The 26,522-nt window shown below is 37.3% G+C and overlaps 1 protein-coding gene across 1 annotated transcript in view; it reads right to left on the bottom strand.

Annotated features, from left to right (window-relative positions):
* Positions 1-26,522, bottom strand: part of EVI5 (ecotropic viral integration site 5) — a 61,558-nt gene that overhangs the window by 6,275 nt on the left and 28,761 nt on the right. The window contains exons 17-18 of the mRNA XM_008947196.1: positions 23,613-23,708; positions 12,548-12,643 (exon numbers count right to left, since the gene is read on the bottom strand). Coding sequence (XP_008945444.1) covers positions 12,548-12,643; positions 23,613-23,708 — 192 coding nt within the window. The remainder of the gene's footprint in view (positions 1-12,547; positions 12,644-23,612; positions 23,709-26,522) is intronic.

Raw genomic sequence — 26,522 nt, 5'->3', positions numbered from 1 at the left:
AAGTCTGAACTAGCCACATTTAGCTGAAGAGAAACAAGTCATAAGCATTTTCAAATACCCCTCCTACAATTCAGAAAAACGGTCAACATGAAAGAGATTTAGAAGTGAAAATTTAATTACAAGACAATTAAAAATATCAGTTATGATCTATTCATATCATATTAATAATGAATAAAACAAATTTTGAGTTCTTAAAAATTCCTGAGACTAATGGTCCACAGCATCTGCCTTATCATAGGTAACAGTTGACTGCTACTTACTGCTGACACTCTCCCATTGTGATGAGATCAGCCCAGTTTAAGGCACACACTAGTACACCATTACTTCTCTAGAAAAGCTCCCAGTCACTTCTTTTGCTTATCTCAGAAAATGAAACAGTAGCAGAATCTCAGACTGAATTAATGGAAAATACGTTGCCATTTGGGAGACAATTACCAGTCCAGGTAACTGTTGTGTCCAGCAGAATACAGAAGCATTTCTGCACATGCATGCCAAAAGAATCAACAACGTTAAGGCTGCAGGCCTTCTCATGCTATTTTTTCATTTCCATGAACACACGCAATTCCTGAGGTACTTTAAGATCTCTGAAGCCCATTTTTAAATCTACAGTTGTACTTCCACAGTGAGGCACATTCATACTGAAACCATCGCAACACGAACACTGCACAAATGGAGACATAGTGAGCCAAACAAATAGTTGCAGAGACTAATATTAGCAATCAGTCACCTAAAACAATTCTTAGCAAGTTTAAAGGCTGTACAGCTACAAAACAAATGGTGTTTCTACAGTTCCCCCACAGAATCAGCTGCCTTATATGAAAGGGACTGCTAGGCGTGCATTGTAACAGAAGTGTATCAGAGCATTTCAGTGAAAGCCATTGTTTATTAATCTCTGAAAAGACTAACATTAAAAAAAAAACTGAAGTATGGTTTAGTGTATCCTGCAAAGTAAAAATTTAATGCAAAATCAAACCAACTTTAAAGACATTCATTTTCCTCATGCATAAGACAGTTTTTACCCAAACATGTGGACTATAGACCATACAAAGAGGATAGTCTTTTATGACCTTCCTGACAACTTGTATAGCTCTCAAGACTGCATGCAAAATAAGATTGTGTAAAATAAGTTAACAACATACTGCTTGTAATATGACAACGTTCTTTGTTCAGAAACAGTAGCTCATTCTCTAACAAATTTAAAAATAAATATGAAAAAGATATGTCAAATTAGAAATGTTATCACTGTAAATGTATTAGGACAAAGCTCAAAGTTGTGCCTTTTATTTCAGTGTCAGTGAATTTCCTGTTTCACTTCAGTTAACATTACAGGTATTTTCTAAAGCCATAGCTACAAATGCAGCCACAATTCAGATTATTAACTTGTAAATAACAGCCATGGCCAATGCCAGACAAGGGTCATTCTTGGAAATTACTGATTCCAGAAGCCCAAACCAACCAGACAAAACAGATGCCAAATCTAGGAACTCACATTTACTCTCTCGCTCCTGTTGCCCAATTACTGTTGTTCCTCCTGAGGAAGAGGCCCTATCTAACACCGTGCACTTGCTGTTTCAAAGATAACAGCTGAGAGGGACTGTATGGGCTTCTCTTCCCCAAAATCCACATGAAAAACTGCACAGACGGCGACCAATAAATTTTTTTACTGAAGCCATTTTGGATTTTCCAGTGCCAGGTGTCTACTTCTAGAGATATAAAAACTGGATTAGAATACATTTTGTAAACCTCAAATGATATCTAAGGATTAAAAAAAAAAAAAACATCAACAACAAAGCAAAAAGGAAAAATCACAGTGAATCATCTTTTCCTTTCACTATGAAGCAGACATGGAAGAGATCCGCAACAGATATATCTTTAGTAGAGGTATTCAGGAAATAGGTTACATCTTCATTTATTTCTTTCACATTTAAAATATTAAAACTCTTCCAGAACAACTTTGAGGCTTCTCAGATTTCCTAAAGGTGTTCTGCTTCAGCTTAAGATTTGACTGATTTTGACATTGATACAATAGACAATTATATTCTCAAATAGGAAGCATTACTATACTGTTTTCTTCATTGCTTCTTTCCCCAAGATTTAATTTCAGGTCAATATTTTTAAAAATCTCAAAGATCAAAACTCAAAAAAGAGCACTTGAATATTTGGCCTCTGTTTTAAACTGGCAGCTTCTGTAAGTCATATTCAGTCTCACAGTAATACAGAATGCTTTACAAAATCCTTATAAATGTCAGGAAGTTTCAATAAAATCTATGAAATACTTATAATGCATTAAAAGAAAGCTCATCTCCATTAGTCCTGCTATTTATTCCATACTGCTCTGAATGTACTCGTACATTTCTTGACTTACATTTTTATAAAAACTGGGTTTTTTTCAACATTGTCAGTTAAAAAAGCACTTGAGCCAAAAGGAAATACGACATTAAATCTATGTTGCATATCAGTTTTACCATAGACGAGTCTGCTGTATCGTAAATGTGACAAAGATTAAAACTAGCAACAAGTGTTCAGACCAGAAGGTTTCCAGTGAATCAGAACAGGAAACCAATAAAGCAATCAATGGGAGGTCATGACTTTTAGATCACTGCACTATATGGTTAAAGGATCTGGTTCTGATCTAGTACTGTGTCATCAAATTAAACTTTGAAGTTCTGTACCAAATATGCAATTGAAATGGCAACAGTGCTATGGAACTACCCAACTTTTAAAGTATTTCAAAAGAAATCAGTCTTTGGTAACTCTAAGTTAGATTTTATCTGCTGAGGGAGTTTTTCTAAGATTGTGAGAGATTGTGTGCAATTCCAAAAAAAGTTCTAAGCTGACTTAGGCCTAGGAAGTTCTATAAACAGCTAGTTGGTAGGTGGAAGGAAAGTTCCCAGAAACTCTTCCTACAATAAGTTCTAATGAAAGTGTTTATTTGGAGTGAGGACACAGCAACAAAAATATTTTAAAACAGCAGCATGATCACACTAAATATACTGCAATTATTATATCCAAGGAACTACCTAAGTCTCTATGCTCCTTCTCCCTAGAGCACGCATCTATAAATACATAAGTTACTGAAACCTCAAGCTTTAACTAGAATGTACTGCCTGATACAGAGACTGAAAATGTAGCCATTATGGGCAACAGCTACAGGAAATGATCATTTCGCACTTTTACTCTGTGCTTTTAAAGCCAGAGTTAAACTGGAGACTAAGTAACAGTTCTTTTTGCCTCTGATAGCAGAAATTACCTCTGTCTGTGCTAGCTGCCATTCCAAGAGTGATAAAAATATTTCAGGAGGGACTTTCACCACGTTTCCAGTGTTTGCCACACTTATATTCAGATAAATTTTCAGAGACGCGTTACAAGTTAATACATAACATTCCTCTCCTGAGCTTGTTTCTCACAGCGTCACTGGTGTGGTGGTATGTTTTGTTAACGGATTTTTTTTTTGCAAGGAATAACTACTCATATTCAAACCAATAGAACCTCAATCCCTCCACTTTCCAAACTGCAGAACCTGACTTACATGCAGAAACACAGGGCAGACCCTGACATAGCTCTAATTAGTACAGCAGACAGGTCATGCAGCTTCAACACTTGAGAGAAGAGCAATGTTGCCATGATAATGAAATAACTATCTACAACCAATTCTTTTACTTTGTCAATCCAGACAAAATCTGAAGAGGGACTTACTACAGTTAAGCATAGCTAGCTATATTCATCTCTAATACTGCAATCAAGAACAAGTACATTGCTCAGCAAGACAGATCTGGAGCTTTGCTACAGTCAGAAAAAAAAAAAAAAAAAGAAATGTTTGTAAAAAAGAACAATCACCAATCACCAATCTTCGTTTATTGTATCACTCAATCTAATCTGTCAGTAGTGGCAGTGAAACTGTTAATACGTAAAACTGTTGCCCTCATGGAAGTGAACAAAGTCATAACTATTCTGTTTGAGGACAGACTGTATCACTGACCGGGTTACGCTGTTCACATTTAGAGGTTTCCCCCCCTCTCATGAAAGACATAATATATTTTGTTGATGTTGTTATTACTAGCGGGAAGGGAGAGGAACTGACCTCACCTGATGCTAAGATGAAGATGGAATTTGTGGCCAAAGATCTGTGGAATGGAGTACCACCGTTACAGAATCAATCCTGCCTTTTGGGGCAAGTGTAACAGGTCTCTGTTTATTACACTATAAACACTCATCCAAGATTAATTGAATTAAACTACTGACATTCAGAAAATATAAAGGGATTCCACTGTGCAATAACAGTTCAATTGCTTATTTAAACCAGACTGTCTAAAGCTAGTTGTTTTATTAAGGACAGGATAGTTCATTTCGAGAACATTACTGGAGAATTAAGACTCCAAATCTGTTCAGTCTCACACTTCTGTAACAATCTTAGTATTGCCAAGCCAGTATAATATCTCTGACTCTCCAAGACAAGCTGAACTAAAGGAGTAAAGCAATTCACTTTTCTAAAGCATACAGTATATATTTAACTATCCTGTGTAGACAAAGCTGCTACATTAGATTGGGTGTTTGCAAACCACATGACCTCACTAACGCTATCTTATCACATCACAGGTTCCTCAGACTGACCACAACCACTTAAATCAGACTCTGCCAGCACAGTGGCTCTGCAACTTTGACACGTACTAGTAAAGCAAATACATTTTTAGCTGTCCAGCAGCCTTGCAAGAACTTCTCTTGTGGGGAGGGAAAAAATCTGATGGTCTCTTGTCCTGCTGTGCTTGCAAGATACGGTAAAAGAAAAGCACATGATTTATTGTGCTATAAACTTCCACCACAAGTTGAAATGCTTACTTTGTAAATCTGAGGGCTAACATATTTCCTTTCAGTGACAACATTCCTTATCAAGTAAGAAAACATTTATAGAGCGTCACGTATTTTGAAAGCATTTGTCTAGTAAAACAAACTATTAGAAAGTATTAATATGATTCTAGTCAGCGTTGAGAAGCAAGTGCTTTGTAAGAGTTAATAAGATACTTTTAGCAAACACTGCAGTTTTAGTGAGCACAATGTAAAAATTGACAGAAATCAATCCCACAAAGATTCAGCTATATGATGGTTTTATGAAAGCAAGCAAGCAAAATAACTGCTGAGACAAATATACATCTGCCTGTACTACATGGAAAGCAAATACGCTCCCTTCCAGAAGAAAGGGGAGAAAAATAAGTTGGCAAGAGACTGAGTGGCATTATATCCAAGTACAAATTTTACAGGAAGAGTACTAGGCCTTTTTGGACTTACTGTTCTCTCCTTAATTCCAATGAAAGAAACGTGACTTATTTCTGTTTCCAAGATATCTCAATGCTGATAAATCTGTCATTTTCATTTGCCTGTATGATCTGATCCACTGCTAGCCATCACCCTATATGTCTTCAGAGAACCTGAAAAAACATCTAATAGGTTGAACTTTAAGTAGAATTAAATTTGCCCAGTTAATCCTCCATCATGCAAAGCTATGTACAACTCATTAATAGCTTTAAAAGTTACTTAAAGATGTGTCCACACTGCAGTCATGACTACAGCACAGGCACATCCAAACCAAGTAGCTGGAGACCAGCAGCCCAAGTGCAGCAGGATGAATTTCAGAGTTTTTTTACTCTGCTTCTGAGTGTAGTCTAGTGGTGCTTCAGATAAGAGAACATTTAATTTGGTCAAGATTGAACTTGATTCAAAGGAAGCCTAGTAACAAAAATCAGAGAAAAAGAACAATGCTTCCTGCTGTTACCCCATCATCAAGCTCAGATGCTATTATTGTGAGGAATGCTGCTCGCAGTGGCCAGGCCATCTTGTGCTACTCCAGTGGACCACAAGCAACATCGTAATGTTGTGCTCATCTACAACCAATGCAGGAGTCACTTAACTGCTTGTAAAGATATTCCCTTATCTCCTCAGGGGACAGTCTGGACTAAACTGTGTTGGGGACCAGAACCACTCACTATACCATACTGATGAAAGTGGTATTTAATAATTTAACAACTACAAAAAAAAAAAAAAAAAAAGAGAAAGAAAGAGGAAATAATTTGGCAGCTTTTAAACACTGCTTACCTACCTGAGTTTTAAAACTGCTTACCTGATTTATGGTATTTAATACCAAAGCAACTGTTAATGTGGCTGAAATTTTCCTCCTGTGTACTCCAGTGCACTGAGTTTTATTTAGGTGTTATATTATATGGCCCATATAGGTGGGGGCTTTAATCTTTAACACTGATGGCTAGAGTTTACTTTCCCTTCTCCATTTTAGTTTCGACAGTGAAAGCCTAGAAAGCTAAGCCAAGCTGCAAAATGTATTCTTAATTCAACCATACTACTGATTACTCCCTTGGTCATAACTTATGCATTATTTATCCCTGAAGTAATTACTTAAAGTGTCTTGAATTTTATTTACACAAGCAAAATCTTTTAAAAGCATAGTATTTAATCTCCAACTTTTATATCTCTTTTCATTAAGCCAATCTTAAAATGTTAGCTCACCAGGAGCAAGATCAGACCATGAGATAACACCTATATCAGAATCTTACTGACTGCATTAGGTCCTTAAAACATAATATCAGATCCATCCCTAGATAAACTATATGTATGTGGGAATGGAAGAGCAGTAATCTAGGGGTCACTACTACTATAAACAGCCATCAAGTTTTCAGGTACTGAAAATGGGAAATAGTTTTTTAAAATGGGCAATGCAGAAAAGGGGACATAGGGAAGAATTTCATCACCACAATTGCACTTAAAGTGGCTATTAGAAAGCCTTTTAAAAGCCTGAAAAAAATACATTTGCTTCAGTTATCATCCCTGGTAGCTTTGTGTTTATTATGCTTTTAGCATTAGTTCAGTCAAGTCCTAGTTAAGTCAGTTTTTTGTATCCCCTGGGAATGGCAAAAGGAAAGGAACATCGCAGCACCTTTTGAAAACTCTACTCAAATCTATGACAGAAATGGCAGATAAATTTCCAGAAACCACCTTCTCTCCCTAACAAGTCGCCTTGATTCTAAAGTCATCCAAAACCATTTATCTGGAAATAATTTTTTTTTTTTACCTAAGAATACAGATCAAGAGCAAAAAGTGCCGTTACTACATTTTGTATGTCAAAAATGCCAAATAATTTATCGAAAATAAAAAATAACCCAAACACCACTAAGCTGTGAATATTCTTCAACCACTTCTGAGCTAAAAACAACCACTGGATACCTCAAGTATAGGAAAATGTTGTCAAAAATGTACTTTAAGATCTATCTTCAACATCCATATTCCTGCTTTCTAAGGAAAAAATGCATGTCAAGTGAAGGAACCACAAAGTTTCTGTATGCTGTTGCTCCCCTTCATATAGCTGTCCCCTAATGCAGATGGCCAATACACAGCAGAAACACAGCCTCACGGAATAAAATGCTCTGCAATCCTAAACTGCAGAGGCTACTTGCTTTTGTGAACTTGGACACACATTACGCAGAATTTAGCTTTTCATATCAACATTATCATAGCTTTAAAACAAGCCCACTTTGGAAATACTGCAGCAATATAAACTGAAATTTAACAGCAAAACAAACTCATTAAAGCATTCCAAAAGACAGAAAAATCAGCAAGCAGTATGACAAAGACAAACTTTACAAAGTTTCACTTGAAATACAACTTAAAGTTAAGCACTTTAGTCCTAAATCACAAAATCTGTAAGACTGGAAACCACTTGCTTTTGCCTCCAAAGGTGTCTTGTGGTCTGCCAGTGTAGTTTGTGGGCAAGCACGTCAATTCTAATCTTTTGTACCACTCCTGTAATCTAGGTAACACATACAAGCCTTGCAACATCCAACAGGAAGCAGAGACAGCTGCTGTGTAATATATATCTAAAGTGACTATATGTACAAGAGGGGTAGTGCATGAAATGCAGAACTTGGGCAGTTTATAAATCATTTAATTCCATTTAGTTTGAATTAAAAGTAAAAAGCGGCAAACTACAAAGAACCACCTCCTTTTTTCCCCAGTATGTGATTTATGTTGATATGAGTAACAACTAGTTCAAGATTTGTGGTAGTTTCTTAAACTTTCAACTATTTAATGCGAAGTTTTAACAGTCCAAGCTTTCTATGTATTCTTTTCCACATAGGGCAATTGCTTTACTTCAAAACTACCTACTGAAGTGGGATACTCTCTTGAATAGTAAAAAATGTTTCACAAAAATTGCTTTAACTTAACATTTCACTGTCTAGTCAAAAGCAACTTCTGTAAAGTACTAGCACCCCTTGTGCAGTCCGAGAGTGCTCGCAGCACAGCCCCTGCAGTGCCTGCACACTCCTGCCATTTATGTTCCATCAGTTAAAGCCCAATAACTGCAAGGACAAGTGACAGAGTGTAGCACTCACCAGACCTTGTTTCTCATGTGTCCAAGACAGGGCAACAAAGCCTGTGTACTTACTGACAAGAGTAACAAAGTTCCTTCACAGAAGCTGCAGCCTATTGGGGCTGCACAATGGAAAAGGATTGTAGGTTAAAATCATACTAAGCCAGAACTCATTAAGAATGTGGCAGAAGAAGCTTTAGGACTGGAAACAAATTGAAGGCAGAAAGAAAAATGCAAGGTGGAAAGAGTTCAGTTAATGAAAAGAACAAATGGCAATGGGACATGAATTTCTGCCAAGGCAAGCAAAGTGCCTAAGTCTAGGGCATAGTAAAAGCTCCGAGAGAAGTACACATCATGACTTCCTGTTTGTGACAATCCTCAAAATTTCAGGTTTTCACAGTAGTTTCAGCCATCAACACTAAAGGCATAAGCATCTAACAACTTTGTGGACAGTGAAGCAACTTGGCCAATTAGACGGAAAGGAAGTGCAGCACTAATCTGAAACTAAATACACACAACTTTTCACAGGAATAGCTATTGGCTAACGAGAAGTACTGTGGTCGCCGAGGGTCTTTCCATTATGCACCAGCCGTTCTTCAAAGGTTCACAGAGTGTGTAAAAGAGTGAAGGACAGCTGTCAGTAGCTTCCTAGGGAATGAGCATAAAAATGACTGACATTTACTGAAGTTACAATTGCAAGTTAATAATAATTGATCTTCATGTACATAAACTCTAGTCGAGTGAGGATATGGCTGCACTGAGGAAGTTATTAATTCAGCATGTTACACAGTAACAAATTATTCTAACCCATATTTGGTTACTCAAGTTACTGCAAAGAAACAGCTACTTGTGAGTAAGCTCTAAGATGGTGTGCACAGAGCAGAAGTCTATAACACACATCTTGTTACAGTGTTCTTAAAGCTCCAGATTTTGTCTGTTTACTCTCTGGAAGTGTTTATCAAATATAAGTTCCAGCCCTACTGTGAAGTAGTCAATTCGGCTAACCATGCTACAGAAATCCACCGGTTGGGTATAAAAGGAATCAGGCAGGCATCTTGTTAGAACAAACCAAAAACCCACTGTGGTAATTCCATTTACAGATATTCTACCTTATTTGAAAGGTAGACAAAAAAGGCATCGTATTTCTCCATTTAATGTAACCTGTACATTTAATAGCAATGTGTCTCATGGATTCAGATTTGGGTGCCCTACTACCAGTTCCCAGTATGGGCAGTTTTACTCAGTACTAGGAACACAAAAAACTTGAATTTATTACAAATAAGTCTTCTTATAATGTGATTTGAAGACTGACTGTAGCATTACTTTTCCTAAATGAGTAACAAAAGCAGCTGAAATTTATCCCTTAGGCTGCAAGCTGCACCATACTTAAGACACAGGCATCATGCTGTTGCCACATCTTGATCCATCATCATCTGATGGATCATACCACAGGATAGAACTAAAGTATCTCTCTCCTCCAGGTTCACTGGTACAGGAACACATGCATTCAGATTGCTGGCCAAAGCCATGAAGTAATGCTTATCAGAAGGCCTCAATATGGACTGTTTGCAGTTACTTAACATGGGATTTGTCTATTTTAGTCCATCCTTCAGAGGGAGAACCTGCAATTCTTCTGATGTAAACTTCTGTAAAAATGCAGTACTGGAGAGGAAAAATGAAGTTCAATAAGTGGAATCAACACTGATGGCCATGCCAAGACATTTAATCTTGTCTTCACACACACCTATCCCACCTCTACCTTAAATTGTAACTTTTACACCAGTTTATGTCTGGAAAAGTTCCACAACTGCAATATGCTAAATAGTAACCATGCAGTCACCACGAACTTTGTTCCTTTACTAGTGCCTTTTACATGTTAACCAGTTGGGAGATTGTGGTCAACATGTCACATACACCATCGCCCTATCTTCAGGAAGATGAATTTGCAAATTTGTAACGTTTCTTTTTAGCTTTTGCAGAAGTAGAATCAAAAAGCAGCTAGCCAAAAAAGCAAAGAATGCAGCCAATGGATCTACACATGAAGACACTTCAGTGCAGATCTACAAAAGTAGCTTTATTTAACTGATATTGACTAAATTATACTAACCCTAACATTTAGCAGTTGTGGGCAACCGTTTTTGCCTCTTCATATTGCCTTTTTATGCCTTTTGCTATTTCAGGAAACACTGCAAAGTTCTTGACTTAGCAGCTATATTAATCCAAGATTTAATTAACACCAATTTACCTATGAATACTACATACATTTCAGACTTAACCCTACATAATCTCAAAATCAGCCCAGTGGGTTATGCTCAAAATAAGAATGCATGAAATATAACTTTCCCTTTGAACTTTTTTTAAAAAAAAATAGGCAAATAGATATGTAACAGTAAGGGGAGGGGAAGAGTGATTATTAAACAAGGACTTCCAGGCTTTAAGAAACTGTGTAAGGAATCATTCAGAAATGCTGCCAAGGTAGAATGTGTCTACTACATACAGAACTTCATCCTGTTTCTACCTATCCTAGAATGAGCTACTTTCCTACAGCATTTGCCTAGTCTGGAAAATAAAAATTAAGTCACAACAAAGCACACATCTGGAAAAGGAGTGCTCTTCTACCCAGATATACTCAAATTCTGCTGTTGTTGAATTAATATTCCCCTCAGCTTACACCTTCTTCCAAATTGAAATGCTAACAACAATTTGTCTAGACAGCTGTTTCAGCATCACTAGCGTTACTTAGAATTATCATTGCTTTGTGAGCTAATAAACCTCACCTGCATTCCAACCTGTTCACATTCACCTGAACACATTGAACATGCACACATTTGTATGCCTTCATGGCAGCTGAGTTGCTTGACCAAGTGTATGACAAATGCATATATGGAGAAAAGGATGCAACAGCTTGCCAAGAGTAATTTTTCTCCTCCAAAGCAGGGGCTTCTTACTTTTTCCACTGTTCAGTGTAGCTTTAAAAAGTCAGTACAGCACCTTTTTATTCATAACACAAAATATGCAAAACATCTAGCTTTCTGGGAACTGTACAAGCAAGTCACTTTCTCATAAGGAACAAAGCAAGCCAGTTGTTGCCCTTCAATGGAAAAAGACAAGTTAGTGATTTTTAAATTTGTTCTTAAGTGAGCTTAAGGATTGGCAAAGGTGCTGGACTGATGGCCCTAGAGACTATCCTCAATCTATAGCATAGACAGCATTCCAAGATCCTCCACAATGTTACAGCTCTCAAGGGATTGGTCCTAAAAGGTTGAATCCACTGAGATGATTAAGAAAATGCTATCTACACTTAAATAAAGAAAGTACGTGTTTATTTAACAAAAATCGAAAAGGCAACAAAGCAGGGAGTAGGTTGTGTTGCTCTATGATAGCACCGTGTTAAGGGACGTTATCAGAGCTGTGTCTGGAAGGCGAATGGAGGCAGAGGCAAAGCAAAGATGACTGGCATTTCACACACCCCAGCACTGGGCAAAGACATTTCCTCACAGTGCAGAATGAACTGAAACGAGCCAGGGAGCACAGCAGTTACATAAGCCATTTCAGGACCTTCTGATCTTTTTACCTAACAGAAAGTTACTACAACTTTTAGAGCAAGGAAGTCTGAAGACAAATTTCATAGGTTGAAGGGTCTGGCAGTTTAAAGCTTAAAAATCTGTTAACTGATATTAAGCAAGCATCCTTTTTCTTTTTAAGCAATCTCAGTATGCTACCACATAAAATTCATCCTCAAAAAAAAATAAAATCTACACATGGACTCTTCTACTTGCAGAAATGCAGCTTCATTTCTAAGTTAGCCTTAAAACTTGTAGCAAATAAAGATATAAAGTGGCTTATTTTTATGCATGCAGCTCTAAATGCAATAAATGCTACACAGTGAAATATGATCAACTCATGAAATTAAGGAAAGCACCAAGACAGAGCCTAAGTGCTGATCTCATTTAATGCCAAATCACACAACTAAGAAATTTTTCATTCTCTTGCATCCCAGAATAAGGGCAAGATTCATGTTTAAATATTAGTTTTATTGTATTTGTTCACAATAATGTACATTAGTAAAATCAAGTATTGAAGCTGCAATAACTATCAGATAAGCAAAACCTGATACAAATGCAAGATAGGACAAAAGGTGCAAGTGCTCAGAGGCAGCAGTATTTTATCACTTACCTCATGATGCAGCTCAGCTATCTGATCTTTCAGTTCTCTGATGTACTGGTTAGAATCAGATTTATTCAGCTGCCCTTGAATTTTCCCTTCTTCTTTCTGTTTTAGTTAAAAAAAAAAACAACTTACTGAAATTATTTATGGATATGCTATATTGAAAATCTTAACTATCTGCATAGTTTTGTCATGAACCAAAGCAATTCACAGACACCATGCAGCACTTTTCACCTGGTTGAAGTTACAGCAGGCATCAAGGGATGCCAGTAGCTCAGAGCAAGCTGACCCTCTCAATACTAACCATAGTACAGGCAGGATTCTATGAAGTAGCATGAAGAATTAACAAAGCTTCCCAGGTGGAATTCACATCAAATAGACATGAGGTTCCACATACAATTTAGTAAAGCAACCCTGCAGAATACTATCAATATATGGAACATATCTTAGTATATGTTATTCTCACTAACATAAAGTCTTCTTTTAGTAACAAAGAATTTCCCTTTGCTTCCAAATGACAAGCCAAACATTCTTTCCTTGCATATCACATGAGCTGGGAAACACTATGTATGACAAAAACCAAAGAAAGTTGTAACTAAATAGACTGTAACTAAAAGGAAGTTGTAACACAAAATATTGTGGTATTTATTGTATAGGAGTTCCAGAGAGCATAAGCAAAGAGAAATCAAAAGCAAGCTTTTGACATAAATAGAAGATAGGTGTCATTGCACTTTTAAAATGAAAGTTCAATCAATAGCTGAGCTTACCTTCAAACTGGGTGCAGAAGAGGCCACAAAACAGGCATTGCCAAGTTAAGTCAGTATAAACTAACAGCAGAGGCAATAACGTTTTCTGACTTAAGTCTGGCACTGCACAAATAGCTGGAAGCTGTTAAGAGTGTGCTATGTAGAGTACACCATATTGGGAGTTACATACTTTCATTGTATTTAAGTGGGTTTATTTTTATTCCATAAATAACACTGTAAAGTTAGTGCAGATACCACAAAATAATTTGATATGTACATTTGTTTATAGAAGAACCAGCTCTAGCTCCAATCAGTTGGAGCTGAATGTAGGACATAAGCCTGGCTTGCAAGATCCTCATTATAAATAAAGGGCAAATAAGTTTCAGTTTTCCTTTCAGAACTACAGAATTTGTAGAGCTGACAATTCACAAAAATGCATTTAGCACAAAAAAAAAAGAACCCCCTGCAATGTCATTTTCTACAAACATACTTTTCCTAGAAAAGTCATTCTGTAACTTCCTCTTGCAACATTCAAAACACTAGAGGTCAGAAGCTGATCCTTTTAATTACCTGCAACAGAAATCAGGTATTTCTAAATAAGCCCATGTTCTATAAGCTACAAAGTGGGTAAATTGGAAGAATGACACAGGAGAAATTTTAGGACAAGGTATCAGAGTCTTCCTCACAGCTGCTGTTGATCTCTCTAAACAATAACAAGGATATATTCTACTCTTTTTTAATAAGCTACGTTGATCATACCATTATTTTAGTTATTTAAAAGACACTCATGCAGGTACAGTAGCAAGCCACTGAAAAACATGCAGGAGTCAAGCACTACAGCATTAAAATATTTTTTGAATTCTTACAAAGAATCTAAAGAATAAATAGAATGCTGAAAGTTCATATATTTTCAAAGGAACCAAAATACTTACATCTATAAAAAGTAGTTTTACTACTTTAAACATTCTTATTCTAAATCATACTACTTTTAAGCATTTTACATTCTTTAAAACTGTGTGATGAGATTGATATTTCTCATCAATACATATTTATTTTCATACAAGTACAAAATATTACTATGTTCTGCAAAATGGTTTCACTTTCCAGTCACCTTTCATATTGCACTAAGTTCAGATTACTTTATAGAGATTTCCAGCTTCTGATGAACATTTGTTAATCAAAGAAAATTTTAATGTGAGCAACTTCATTTGGTAGCAATATTCTCTAGCACTAGTTTTTTTGTTAGGGCAGCTGGACAGAAGTCAAAGAGAAAAATTGTTGGCAGGAAAAACTTCAGCATAGCAGTTCCTTTTAACATGACAGAAAGCAGCATTAACAGCTTCCCCTACTCTGTTGGTATCTGTCACAAGGATAATACTTTCTCTCAAAAAGTCTGTAGTTCTAGATTTGCTTCTCAACCTATCCTAGGTTATACAACATGCTGTCTATTACATGAATCAAACTTGGCTGGATGCAGAGGGACAGGGAATTAGCCAGGTTGCAAGTGATATCAAAGTGGGACAGAAACTGAGATGTGAAGATACAACAGGTATTGAATAGAACTGAAACAAAGGTAAGGACCTTAGACAATAACACTGGTGCATTCTTGCAGATTTCATCTTCAGCCCACTGTCTGTAGGATATGGCTGTTGCATTTATTTAGTTAGGTGATGCACTGCAGGGCAATCAAAGATGATAATCCAGGAGTAACTACTAGCCCTCTGTCATTCTTTTGATTCTCTGGAGATGCATGTTTTCCATTCTTCCTGTTCTGCTGCTGCCACCCTTCATTTTGCTTACCCCTCTAGAGAACAGATAAATTAATTGCTCCTGCTAAGGGTCCAACAGTGCATGTTGAGAAAGTTTCTAGGAAGAAATCAGTCCTGTATGGATTAAGTCTTGTCTTGCCTCGGGCACCTCAGCCTAAGCTATGGCCCATGGAAGCTCACCTACTGAGATCAAAGGATAACTGGAGTTGGGGAACAGAGGGCTACCCGCCCAAAGGCCAGAAGCCTGCACTCTCCATGGTCCAACTCCAGCAGCCAGGGAGGTTGGAGCTCACATTAAGCACACTATCGATATCCCTCCTTCTGGTCTAATATTGTTATTATTGCTAGCACCTTCTTGCTTCTAGTGTTGAGCCATACAGATGTGCTAGAAAACACATTGTTAGGATGGATTGATTTTGCAAGTCTTTCACAACTAAAACAAATTAAAATGAACTCTCTTAAATGGTAAGGGTGTTCAAGAGCAAAGGACCTAAAAATCTGTCTTCTGAAGAACCACCAAGGAAAAAAGCAGATTGCTCTGCTCAAGGCCCTTCTACATTTTAAATTTGGCTTTAACTTTCTGTTTTTTAAAAGAAATGCCAAAAAGCTAAGTTTTTCCATTTCCCTTAAACTACATTTTGATATGCTCTGTCTTTGAACTGGTCTGTCTTCCTCAGAATAGAATAGACTAGACAACATTATTTCAGTTGGAAAGGACCTACAATAATCATCTAGTCCAACTGCCTGGCTAAAAGCTAAAGCATGCTATTAAGGGCATTGTCCAAATGCCTCCAACACTGACAGGCATGGAACATCGACCTCCTCTCTAGGAAGCCTGTTCCAGTTTCTAGCCACTCTCTCAGTAAACCAATGCTTCCTAATATCCAGCCTAAACCTCCTTTAGTGAAACTTTGAACCACTCCTACAAGTCCTGTCACTGGATACCAGGGAGAAGAGATTGGCACCTCCCCATCCGCTTCTTTAGAGAGCAATGAGGTAGCCCTCAGACTCCTTTTCTCCAAACCAGACAAGCTCAAAGTCCTTAGCTGCTGCTCACAGGACTTTCCTTGCAGCCCTTTCAGCTTGGTTGCTTTCCTCTGGACACACTTAGGGACCTTCGCATCCTTCTCAAATTCTGGGGCCCAGAACTGCACACAATATTCAGAGTGAATGCTGCCACACTAAGTTATTAGACAGATCCACTAATAAGAGAAATTAAATTGCTTTCACATAGGTTGAGTTAATAGGAAGCTGAATGCTTCCTATTGTAGCACTTACTTCGGTAAGAACCAGGCAGTTCACTCTGCATTGGTGTTACACTGTGCTTGAATAGTTCTGTACTATTGTGCTTGAGTAGTTCTGCACTTCTGAAGAAAACACTCAGATCAGCTGTACAGGTCCAAAAGTGAATGTTAAGGCTCCACTTACAATTTAAGAACATCACACATTTTAAAGGGAAGTAGCACAAACATTTAGTAATCTCTCTCTTCAGAGTTTTTTTTCAAAAATCTAAGATTATACACATAGGATGTGGGTTATTGGTTTGGTTTTTTTTTTGTTGTTTTGTTTGTTTGTTTGTTTTTTTTTTGTTGTGTTGTTTGTTTGTTTGTTTTTTTTTTGTTGTGTTGTTTGTTTGTTTGTTTTTTTTTTGTTGTGTTGTTTGTTTGTTTGTTTTTTTTTTGTTGTGTTGTTTGTTTGTTTGTTTTTTTTTTTGTTGTTTTGTTTTTTTTTTTTTATGGGGAGCACTATTACAGAAAATCTGTGGTATTTGGGGAGGTCATGACAAAGAGTAGCAGGTCTCTAGGCAAATAATAGTCATTTTAAACTTAATATACAGTGAAAAAGCCAGATAGCATAACAGTAAGTCAAGTCTAATTATGAAAGCTAGCCAGTTCTGGAATCTAGGAATTTTGCTTTAAAAAAATCTCTGCAATCGTGCATGAATGAACCTCCGCGCCCATTCCCCTGGGGTACTGCTTCTGCATATTGGCATTACTGCAGTGCCTACCTCTTATTCCCAGAAAGGCTTTTAGAATAGTGAAGCCAGTTGGTGTTACGTTGTTATTAAAGATCCATCATCTTGATTTCACTGCTTTTGAGGATTAAGAAATCTCCCTAGTCTTATTGTCTCTTCCAGCAGACCCAGTTCCATCAGCACTAACAGTGTTAGAAAACCCTGCATCAAGGAGACAAGCACCCTAGTGACCTGGTATCAACTTTGCTCAAGGAAGAGGTACTTGGAACAGGGTAAGCAGCCAATACATAATCCAACCTCCTGCCTCAGAGGCTGTGTATAGAGAGGGAGTAGCACAGGCTGTGAAGCAGGAAATGAGCCCTACAGATCAAAAAAAGTCAGCAGCTAAAACAGAACTTAGATCACACTTAAGTCCCTTCAGTTTTGGAAGCTCTCACCTCTGAAGCATGTGCTAGGGGGACTGTACTTGCATGAATAGCAGGAGTTGCACAGAGTTCTTCCTGAGAAGAAAACAAAATCTGTTTCCTCCTTCCTAGAATGAGAAAAAATTCTGCCCACCAAAAATGATCAGTTGAGATTCATCATTGTAGGATCATACTTAAAAGCCTTCTTTGTCTAAGTGAAAAACAGCTTTTCTGTACCTTCAAAAAAACCAGCAGCTAGTCTCAAGAAACAATCTTGATGTCTACTGAGAACTACTTAGCATATGGAGACCTTTCAAACTCCAGCACAGGACCAGGATGCACAGCTGGCTACACAAGAAGGCAGGGACAGACTGAAGAGAAAGAATACTGACCTTAAATACCTGAAACCATTACTGTATAGCACTCCCCAAAAAGCAAGTATAGTAGTCATAAAACAAAGTTTAAATTACAAATAAATAGATAAATCACTGGAAACCATCTGCAAGCACTTGAGGCTTTAAGCCTGCTTTTGCTGCTCGACCAAGTTCTAAGTATTAATAGAATCAAAAAACACAGAGGATGAAGTTAATCAAGTTTCAGTTGCAGGTGCTTCATCCTAAGAGGAACACAAGCACAAAGATTTCCAAAACACTCCTGATGATCATATCAGAGTAGAAAAAGAAACATGTCTCCACAAGAAAATAAGCCATTTTAAATAAGAAGAAAGCATGCAGTGTTGTTTTCCTTTGATATCTGTTAGAAACACAGAAAAACAAACCAAATGGTATTCTAGGCAGTCAAAATCCAGTCACACTAGATAGGTGCTGTGCCTCAGATAAGTGTATCACCTTTACTAAAATCACCTAGGAGGGTGGAACATTTCCCTGACACCTTTAGTCTGATATTTTCCGCCTTAAAAAAATTTACTTGGTAACAATCTGCCTTAACCTTTTTTCAGGGGAAGCTTTTGTATTCTTACTCTGTGGCAAAAGACACTGCATTAAAAATGTAAATGAAGTTTATTCAGAAGGGTAAATGTGGTAACTAGTGTCCTTTCAGTGACTTTACAGTGACTCATTCTAGACTTTCAAAAAACACATCACTAACATCACACACCACTATTGATAAGAGTGAAAAAAAGTTTCCTGTAATTTGAAAAGATGGAAACAATTTCTTTACTCAACAGTCAGTACTTGGAAAAGTTATTAAACAGAGGTCATAGAAAGGCTTCATTCTAATGCAATAGTGCTGAAAGTTTAAACTGTGGGGGAGAGAACTAGCACAATCATGGATTTCCTTTACAGATGCTCTCAAAGCAGGTTTGACATGGTTAGAGATAGGGTAAATGTGACAAAATTCTCTGAATCTGCCAGGAAACACATCAAGAGGAAGTGATGCTACCCCCTGTCCAGATCAAGCTAACAGAGAGAAGAATGAATTCTTACAGATTTTGCCTTAAGATTACTCAGGCCTAAAACCAGATTTCTATATTACAAGTTTGATCTGTACCTCCCCAAACCAGCTCAGCCATGGATAATTTTAAAAGGATGCTACAAGTCACCAGCCTGAATAGAAATGGAGGGAGAAGGATTAAGCTGCACAGCAGACACCGCAGCTGCCCCAGCCTGCCTACAGTTTGACTGGCCCAGTGCTCCTTCCCCAAGCCAGCTGATTGACTCTACCTTTTCACTGGTTCAGCCTTGCCTGAATTTCTCTAAAACCTCTCCTTCTCTCATTTTGTCTGGCCTTCCTTCAACAATTGTAGAGAAAGCTTTAAAAAACCAAAACCAAAACAACAACAAAAAAACCCCATACCACAACACAAAACAACACCAACAGGACTGCCCTGCCCATAGGTGATCAGAAGGAGCACTTGCTGGTAGGCCATAGTGAAGCTTGGGAGACTCTTCTTGGCAGCCTTAGGAAAGCATTCACAAGCTAAAAGCAATAGGATTTTAAAGGCTGATATTAAGAAGTTAAAAGCATTTGTTTGTTGCAGTTTGAAGCCATCAGACTAGTTCAGCTGAAAACAAGAAGACTAATTCCTGGAAGACACAAACCTGAGGGTTTGCTGATTGACTATAGACAGAGGGAGACAATGCATTCCTCAGCCCTGGCTCTCTATATCTTACAAAAGCAAGGGGACAAAAGGGATCAGAGTGTGTATGTAGCCTGGCCAAAACAAGTCGTTTTGTTATAGCATGTGAACCTCTAACCTTCATGAGAAAGTAGAACATTTATTAAAGAGAACGACTTCTCCCCTGTGTGGAGGTACAAAGAATAGCAGCCTAGCCATCCAAAAATGCATACTTCATTTGTTAACTTGCTCAAATGTCCTGCTCAAAGTCCAGAAGCCTGCTAAATACTTCCAAGTCATGTCTGCTTCCCAAGGGTTTTTATAAGCTGAACTGTAAGTGAGAGAAAAATAAGGAGAGGACAGAGGAGAAAAATCCTAACAAAGTAAACTTTAGTTTATACATAACTTCAGGGTTTTCCTTTGTCATTTCTGGTGCTCAGGTGTGTGTAACAAGTTAAACGTCGTTACACTTCAACATTGTGTTATTTTTGCTAAGGAATGACTCATACATTTCTTTTAATAATACCCACTATGCACCAGACCATTCCTTGCACTTCAGTCTGCTGACACAAAAGTTTAAAAGCTCCACATTAGGAATGGAACGTCTGACCAAGATAAGGTGACATTCAGAATATATAAAATATAATTGCCTAACATCATCATAAACTGACAACTTGCTGCAGAATTACATCTTCCATTACATGATAGAGTTCTATCTCCTTCTCCCTCTGCCATTCTTACTAAACAAAATGAAGAGTGATCCAGAAACTCCGATTTAAATCTAGCATTTGTTTAAAGTCAGATCAGTTCTTACGTGGGAGTAGTGATACTCTGTGTAACAAATTTAACAGCAGTGTCTTGCACCTACACCTACAGGAACATTTAAAAGAAAACTGCATAATTTAGTTTAAGTATTGCTATGGACCATGTGGACCTGGGACTGAATCCCTAGAGCTTCTTAGAAAAACACCATCTGCCTCAAAAAAAGGAAGGTTATGTGGTAACTTAATTTCCTCCCTTCGTTTTTATCAGCTTTGGAACAATATGACAAAGTAGGCCTATTTGTGATGCTCCACATTAAAAGCACAATTACTTTGAGACTGACACCTAGGCACCAAGACTTGCTAAATGTATTTATGGTAATAAATATTGCATTCCAAGTCATTAAAGGAAGTCCAAATTAAAAGACCCTCTGCTCCCCACATCAGGTCACAGCAAGTCCAGTGACAAGCTGAATGGAAGAAAATGGGAGGAAGTTCTTTCTCCAGCAAGGAAGATTTTACCTAGATTTTCAGTTTCCTTAAGAAGTGGCTTTTGTTTAAGCTCTATTATCAGTTGCATGTTTTATAGTTTACAAGCTTTGGGAGTTAAGGCTTTCTTACTCCATTATTACTTTTTTTGATGCAGGTGTTTCAGAGGCCTTTGAGCATGAGTACCCAAAAAGGAAGTTTTGATTGTAAGTTTCATGTTTGCTGGCAAAACACACTGGTCAAAAATACCTATTTCTTACAGAATCTCAAAAAAAAAAAAAAAATCTGTCACAGCCCAATAAAAGCATTTCAAGTGTATCTAGAGCGTCAAAAATAAGTTCCTTTAATGTAAATTTACTTATTTCTACTAAATCACTTCTGTTTTAAATGTCCTTATACAGTTAACACTCAAAACCTGTGTTTCACATCTGAAGAAGTTGTATTTCAGACTAGTTTAAATTTGAGATCAAAAATTCACCAAAAGCCTAGCAGGCCAAACTCATTAAGTTAGAAACATGAACCACAGCTACACAGTGATTTCACACTCCAGAGGACACACAAAGAAAGCACAGCACATTTGCCCAAAAAAATCAAGAATTTTACTAAGAGGTTACAGATCACGAAATCATTGGCAGCTTATCATCTAAGAATATCAAAGAGACTGGAATTTGATATGCACTTTAGTAGGAAACAAAAACCAATGCCACCTAGAATATGAGGGAAAAATAACGGATAAAAAACATAGCTAAGGATTGCATCAAGCAAAGCAGTAACTGTGAACAGGAAGGAGAGATGAAGTGGATGAACACCTGAATATGAGACAGTGCAGTATCATGACAAGCCAGGGACTCTGGATGCATTAGCCAGAGCCATGAAACAGGTTATGTTCCTGCGCCTAACTTCTTTACCTGTCTCACGACAAGGCAGTACAAAACTCTGCATGCAATTCTGGCATGCACAGCTTAAGCATGAGTATGGAAAGGGAATAGGAGACAGCTATAAAGTGATTAAGAACTGATGATTCGGTCAAACAACAGAAAACCGAGTCAGATGTACTCACATTAAAAAATGAACAGAATTCTAATTGGGTGACAGCTATCAGAAGAAACTACTGATCATTATAGGAATCACCTTCACTCTGGAGGAGATATACCAAACAACGGCAGCAGGATGGCATTTAAAGTCTATGCTAAAGTAAAAACAATGCAAAATGGGTACAATCTCATCACAACAAAAATCACATTGTTTGAACTAACCTTTAAACTTCTTTTTATAAAACGATGAGAAGATTGACCTAAACTCAGCTACTCTCTTGTTATCTTAACAGATTATAAATGCTTCATATGCAATGTTTACTGTACTTATCTATTTCTAATGTACTGATCACAGCATAATCTAAGCATTCTGCGATTAAAAGAAATGATTGCTTTATCTTTTAAAAAAATTTAGTGCCTGATGCACTAGAGGAAAATTTTTCAGAGTGAAAATGCTTTATGCAAGGTCCGTTACGTTTATTTGTACATTCTGTAAATGATGAGATGAAAAAGATGCATAAGACCTTTCTCAACTACTTGCAAGTAATCTTGGCATGAGCAGCTGAGGGACCTGTGGTTGTTTAGCTTGGAGAAAAAGAGGCTCAGGAGAGACCTTCTCGCCTTCCACAAGTACCTGAAAGGAGGTTGTAGCAAGGTGGGGGTCAGTCTGTTCTCCCAAGTAAATGGCAAGAGGACAAGAGGAAACAGCCCCAAGTTGCACAAGGAGAGGTATACTTTGGATATTACAAAATTTTCTCCATGGAAAGGGTTGTAAAGCCCTGGAAGAGGCTGCCCAGGGAAGTGCTGGAGTCACCATCTCTGAAGATGTTTAAAAGACATGTAGGTGTAGCAGTGAGGGACATGGTTTAGTGGTGACCTGGCAGTGCTAGGTTAACCGTTGGACTTGATGATTTTTAATGTCTTTTCCAACCAAAATGATTCTGTGATACTTAAGAAATCACAGGGAAAAGAAGGCTTTGACACAACACAGTAAAATCATCACCTTGAAGGAAAGAGGGAAGAAAGACAGTAGCAGTTCCAGTTTAAAAAACAGTAAAGAGTAACTAGCTTGTAGCTTAGGAATAATATCCAAGAAAATATTTCTTTGTAGATAGGCACAGCAAAATTTAGACAGGACAACAGTGTATGAGTATAGGAAGGACAGAATACAGCAAGACATCATGATTTCTCAAAGTCAAGAAAATATAAAGAACAGTAATTTCTGGTTCTCTCATCAAGGAAGCAGTGAGTTCATGGGAGTCCATGAACTCCATGAAAGCTCCAAAAGGAACTGAAAGCACAAGGAGCAACACAGAGGCCAAAGCATGCATCCTCAAATCCTACAGTGACAGGGTAGCAGTAAATAACATTTTTGCTTTCAAAATTTACGCAAAGTGTGTAGGAGTTTTATAACAAATCCTCCAATACTGGTCATAGCAGAGGAGTAAGCCTAGAAAGGAATGGCTGCCGGAATCAAATGTGCACTTTTTACTGCACAGAGGATTTTTTCCAATCTCACCTATTAATTGGTAAAAATTACCAGTTACCAGACAAAAAAAGTCAGTTTAACAGAGCATTGCCTGTGGCATGGTGCTGGTACAGAAACAATTATTAACAGGTCCCAGTTACATCCCTAAGTTAGATTTAAGGGCTTTGCTCATAAAGGAGGCACATTCAGCGATACAGCATTACTCCGCTTCACAAAGCAGTGCCTTGTACTCACAGTAAGTTAATAAGGAAAGAAAGTGGAGGAAGAAAAAACCCGAAGTGCAAAAAGTAATCAGTACCAAGTTACACATTTAATGCCATCACTTGTTACCTGGATTTCTAATTCAGCAATATGCTGTTGAAGTTCAGCCACAGCTGCGATGCGGTCTGCCTCACGGAGCCGTACTGCCATCACTTCTTCTTTACTCTGAAAGAAGTAAAAGATTGATTAAAGATGACAAATAATATCAGTTTCAGTTTGTTAAGAACTGTGCACCACTTTTACCCAAAATCATGTAACTAAAGAAAACTTAATACACTGCTGTGTGAACTATCAAACCTACAAAGGTGTATTCTGAAGAAACCAAATTTAATTTTAACCCACAGAACTGTGTAATCAATATAAATTCTAAACTATAATAATCTAAAAAATCTGTGCCATTTTGAAACATGCTGTTATCAATTTCCAAGTTCAGAAAACAGCTGTCTTGTGTTCCAAGAATGTTATATTGTAAATGAAGAAAAAGCATTAACAAAAAACAGCTCATGCTTCAGCTTTTGACTTTATATATAAAGAAACAGCAAAGCTACACAAGAGTTACTTGTTTCATCATTCTTTGTCTAAAAAAGTAAAATGAAAAAAAAATCCAAACCCAAACACACAGATATTCTCAACCTCATTTAAGTCCAGCTATCTTAGTCACAGATTTGCAAGACAGTTTAGAAAAAAAATTCTAATGCCCATAAATTCCAGTCACAGTCCTGGTGTAAGTTTAACTTATAAGTTTGTCTGTAAGTGATAGACAATTTGAGTTTGGACAAGAGATAAGGAAGTTTCCTCATTTATGTTTTATGAGTCAAGTCCTCAAAACTTCTAAGCACAAGACAATATTATATTGTCAGCAGCTCGGTACCGCCACAGAGAAGAAAACTAATACTGAGTGAGCAATGCCTTCAGCTGGAGTGTAAATAATTCTGAGGATGAGACAGACTAAGCTCAAGACACCCACTGTCATGTCAGACTGGTATAACTCTGCAAACTAGCTACTACAAATCAGTTCCAGTATTTCAGTTATTTTAATGTGTGCTTCAAACTGGCAGCATTTAACCACCCTTCATTAGACAATGTGGTTGAGACCGAATTGAACATGCCAAACCTTACCTATAGTGCCTACTTGAAAACACACCATTTACTTTAAAAAAAGGATTTCTGTAATGAAGGTACATCTACAGGATTACAGCATTTGTAATCAGTGGAGTCCATTCCAGAGAAATCCATCATGTGTTAGCCAAAACTTAGCTGTTATTGCTAAATGCTGCTGCATGAACTGCTCAAGTAAAGCCAGACCCACAAGTCCACAGGACTGCATTCATTTAATGGAAAGCTAATGGACAGACTGGCTTGGTTTGACTTTGGTATCTGAGATGAATCAATAGTGTTGCTCTAGACGGTACTGATGCTTTATCTCTGAAACAGAGCATGTTCTCACTAAGTACCACAAAAGATGATATGGTAGGAAAGACAAGACTAGGAAGAGAGTACAAATGTTATGTTGTAAATTCTTTAGCAAAACTGGTTAGAAAGATCAGTGCTGTGTTTCAAGAAACAATTTGAAATTAAACCATTGCTGTAGAAGCAGCACTCGGATAAAAGGGAAAATTGTAACAGTATACACACCAATGACAGAAAACGTTGCCATATAGGTGTTATGAGATGCAATTTGCTACAAAAACTTTAATTTCTGCTTATTTTAAGCTAATCTTTAAAGAAAAATACAAGGCTTCAGAACATACAGTTCTTTCTGCATAGAAAACACAATCGGGGAGCTGAAAACCCAAATACATCTTCTGATACACCTTTTCAAGTAGAAATATTGCTACCTACCCAAGATGTAGCGACACAAAATAAAACTACAGCATGATTCAGATGACTTGAAACAATTGGAAAAAAAATCAAATATCAGTTTCCAATGGAATCAGGAAGAAAAAACTTGACAGATTTAAAGAGATGCAAAGTGGAAGTTTTAAAACTATTTAGTGCTACAAAGTCTTAACAATTGTCCGTATATTCCATGACATTACCTGAAAGATTACCGAAACTTTATCAGTTTTGAATACAAAGTTGTTCTATCAGTAACATACGAAATAGGTTTATTTCAGACATTTACACAGCAGTACTCTCCTCAATTCAACCTTCCTGTTATTATCTGCATTTCAACCCAAATCTAAGTTGGTAGTGACACTTTTTAGGAAAGTTACAGGTACTGAACCTACTTCTAGCCTGTAGGTATTACAAGTCTGCTGTTACTGCTGGGGACTAGCCCTTCACACTTTTAACATATGCCTCATATAGTAACCATATGACACCCTGATTTCTTGTACCCCTAGTTAGCATAAAAAAAGCCAGTAACATTGAAAATTATTTTTTTTTAGCTTGACAAGCATACCAGTGTTTCTCCTTCTACTTTAAACTTCAGCTTCCTCCCCTCTCTCCCTTTCAATTCACTTCAACACTACAATCTAGTTTGCCTCACACAGTGAAATAAATTTTAAAAATCACAAGCAGGAATTTCCTTCATTTATTATTGTAGTACAGAGATGGGGAGACAGCAACCTAAATAAGTCTCTTCTGTAACAAGAAAAAAGTGAAAGCATTTGGCTTGAGTCTTCAATTAAGCTAAAAATCATGCTTCCAGTACTTTGAACGTGGGGAGCAAGGGACAGGACACAGAATGACAACCCTTATAAATCGACTGTCAAAGGACAATAGTTTTTTATATCCCCTCATTTTTCACTTAACTGTAAATTATCATGTAGACCTTGAAACCAAAAAGCTTTTCTCTAAGTTTGAAACAGCAATAGGAAGCTCAATACCAAATTGTGTCCCAACGCTTGAACTTGTGCATACAGTTTCATTTTTTTGATGATGCAGCATTCTTATCAAGTCTGCAACTTTGCCGAATTGTTTGTATAAATTAGAAAATAAGTCAATGACAGTTAACAAAAAGTGTCAGAATGTAAT

The sequence above is a fragment of the Merops nubicus genome, unplaced genomic scaffold, assembly GCF_000691845.1.
Source record: "Merops nubicus isolate BGI_N331 unplaced genomic scaffold, ASM69184v1 scaffold11829, whole genome shotgun sequence".
Taxonomy (NCBI): Eukaryota; Metazoa; Chordata; class Aves; order Coraciiformes; family Meropidae; genus Merops; species Merops nubicus.
The sequence above is the reverse complement of the archived record's forward strand: the minus strand, read 5'-3'. Positions and strand labels throughout refer to the sequence as shown.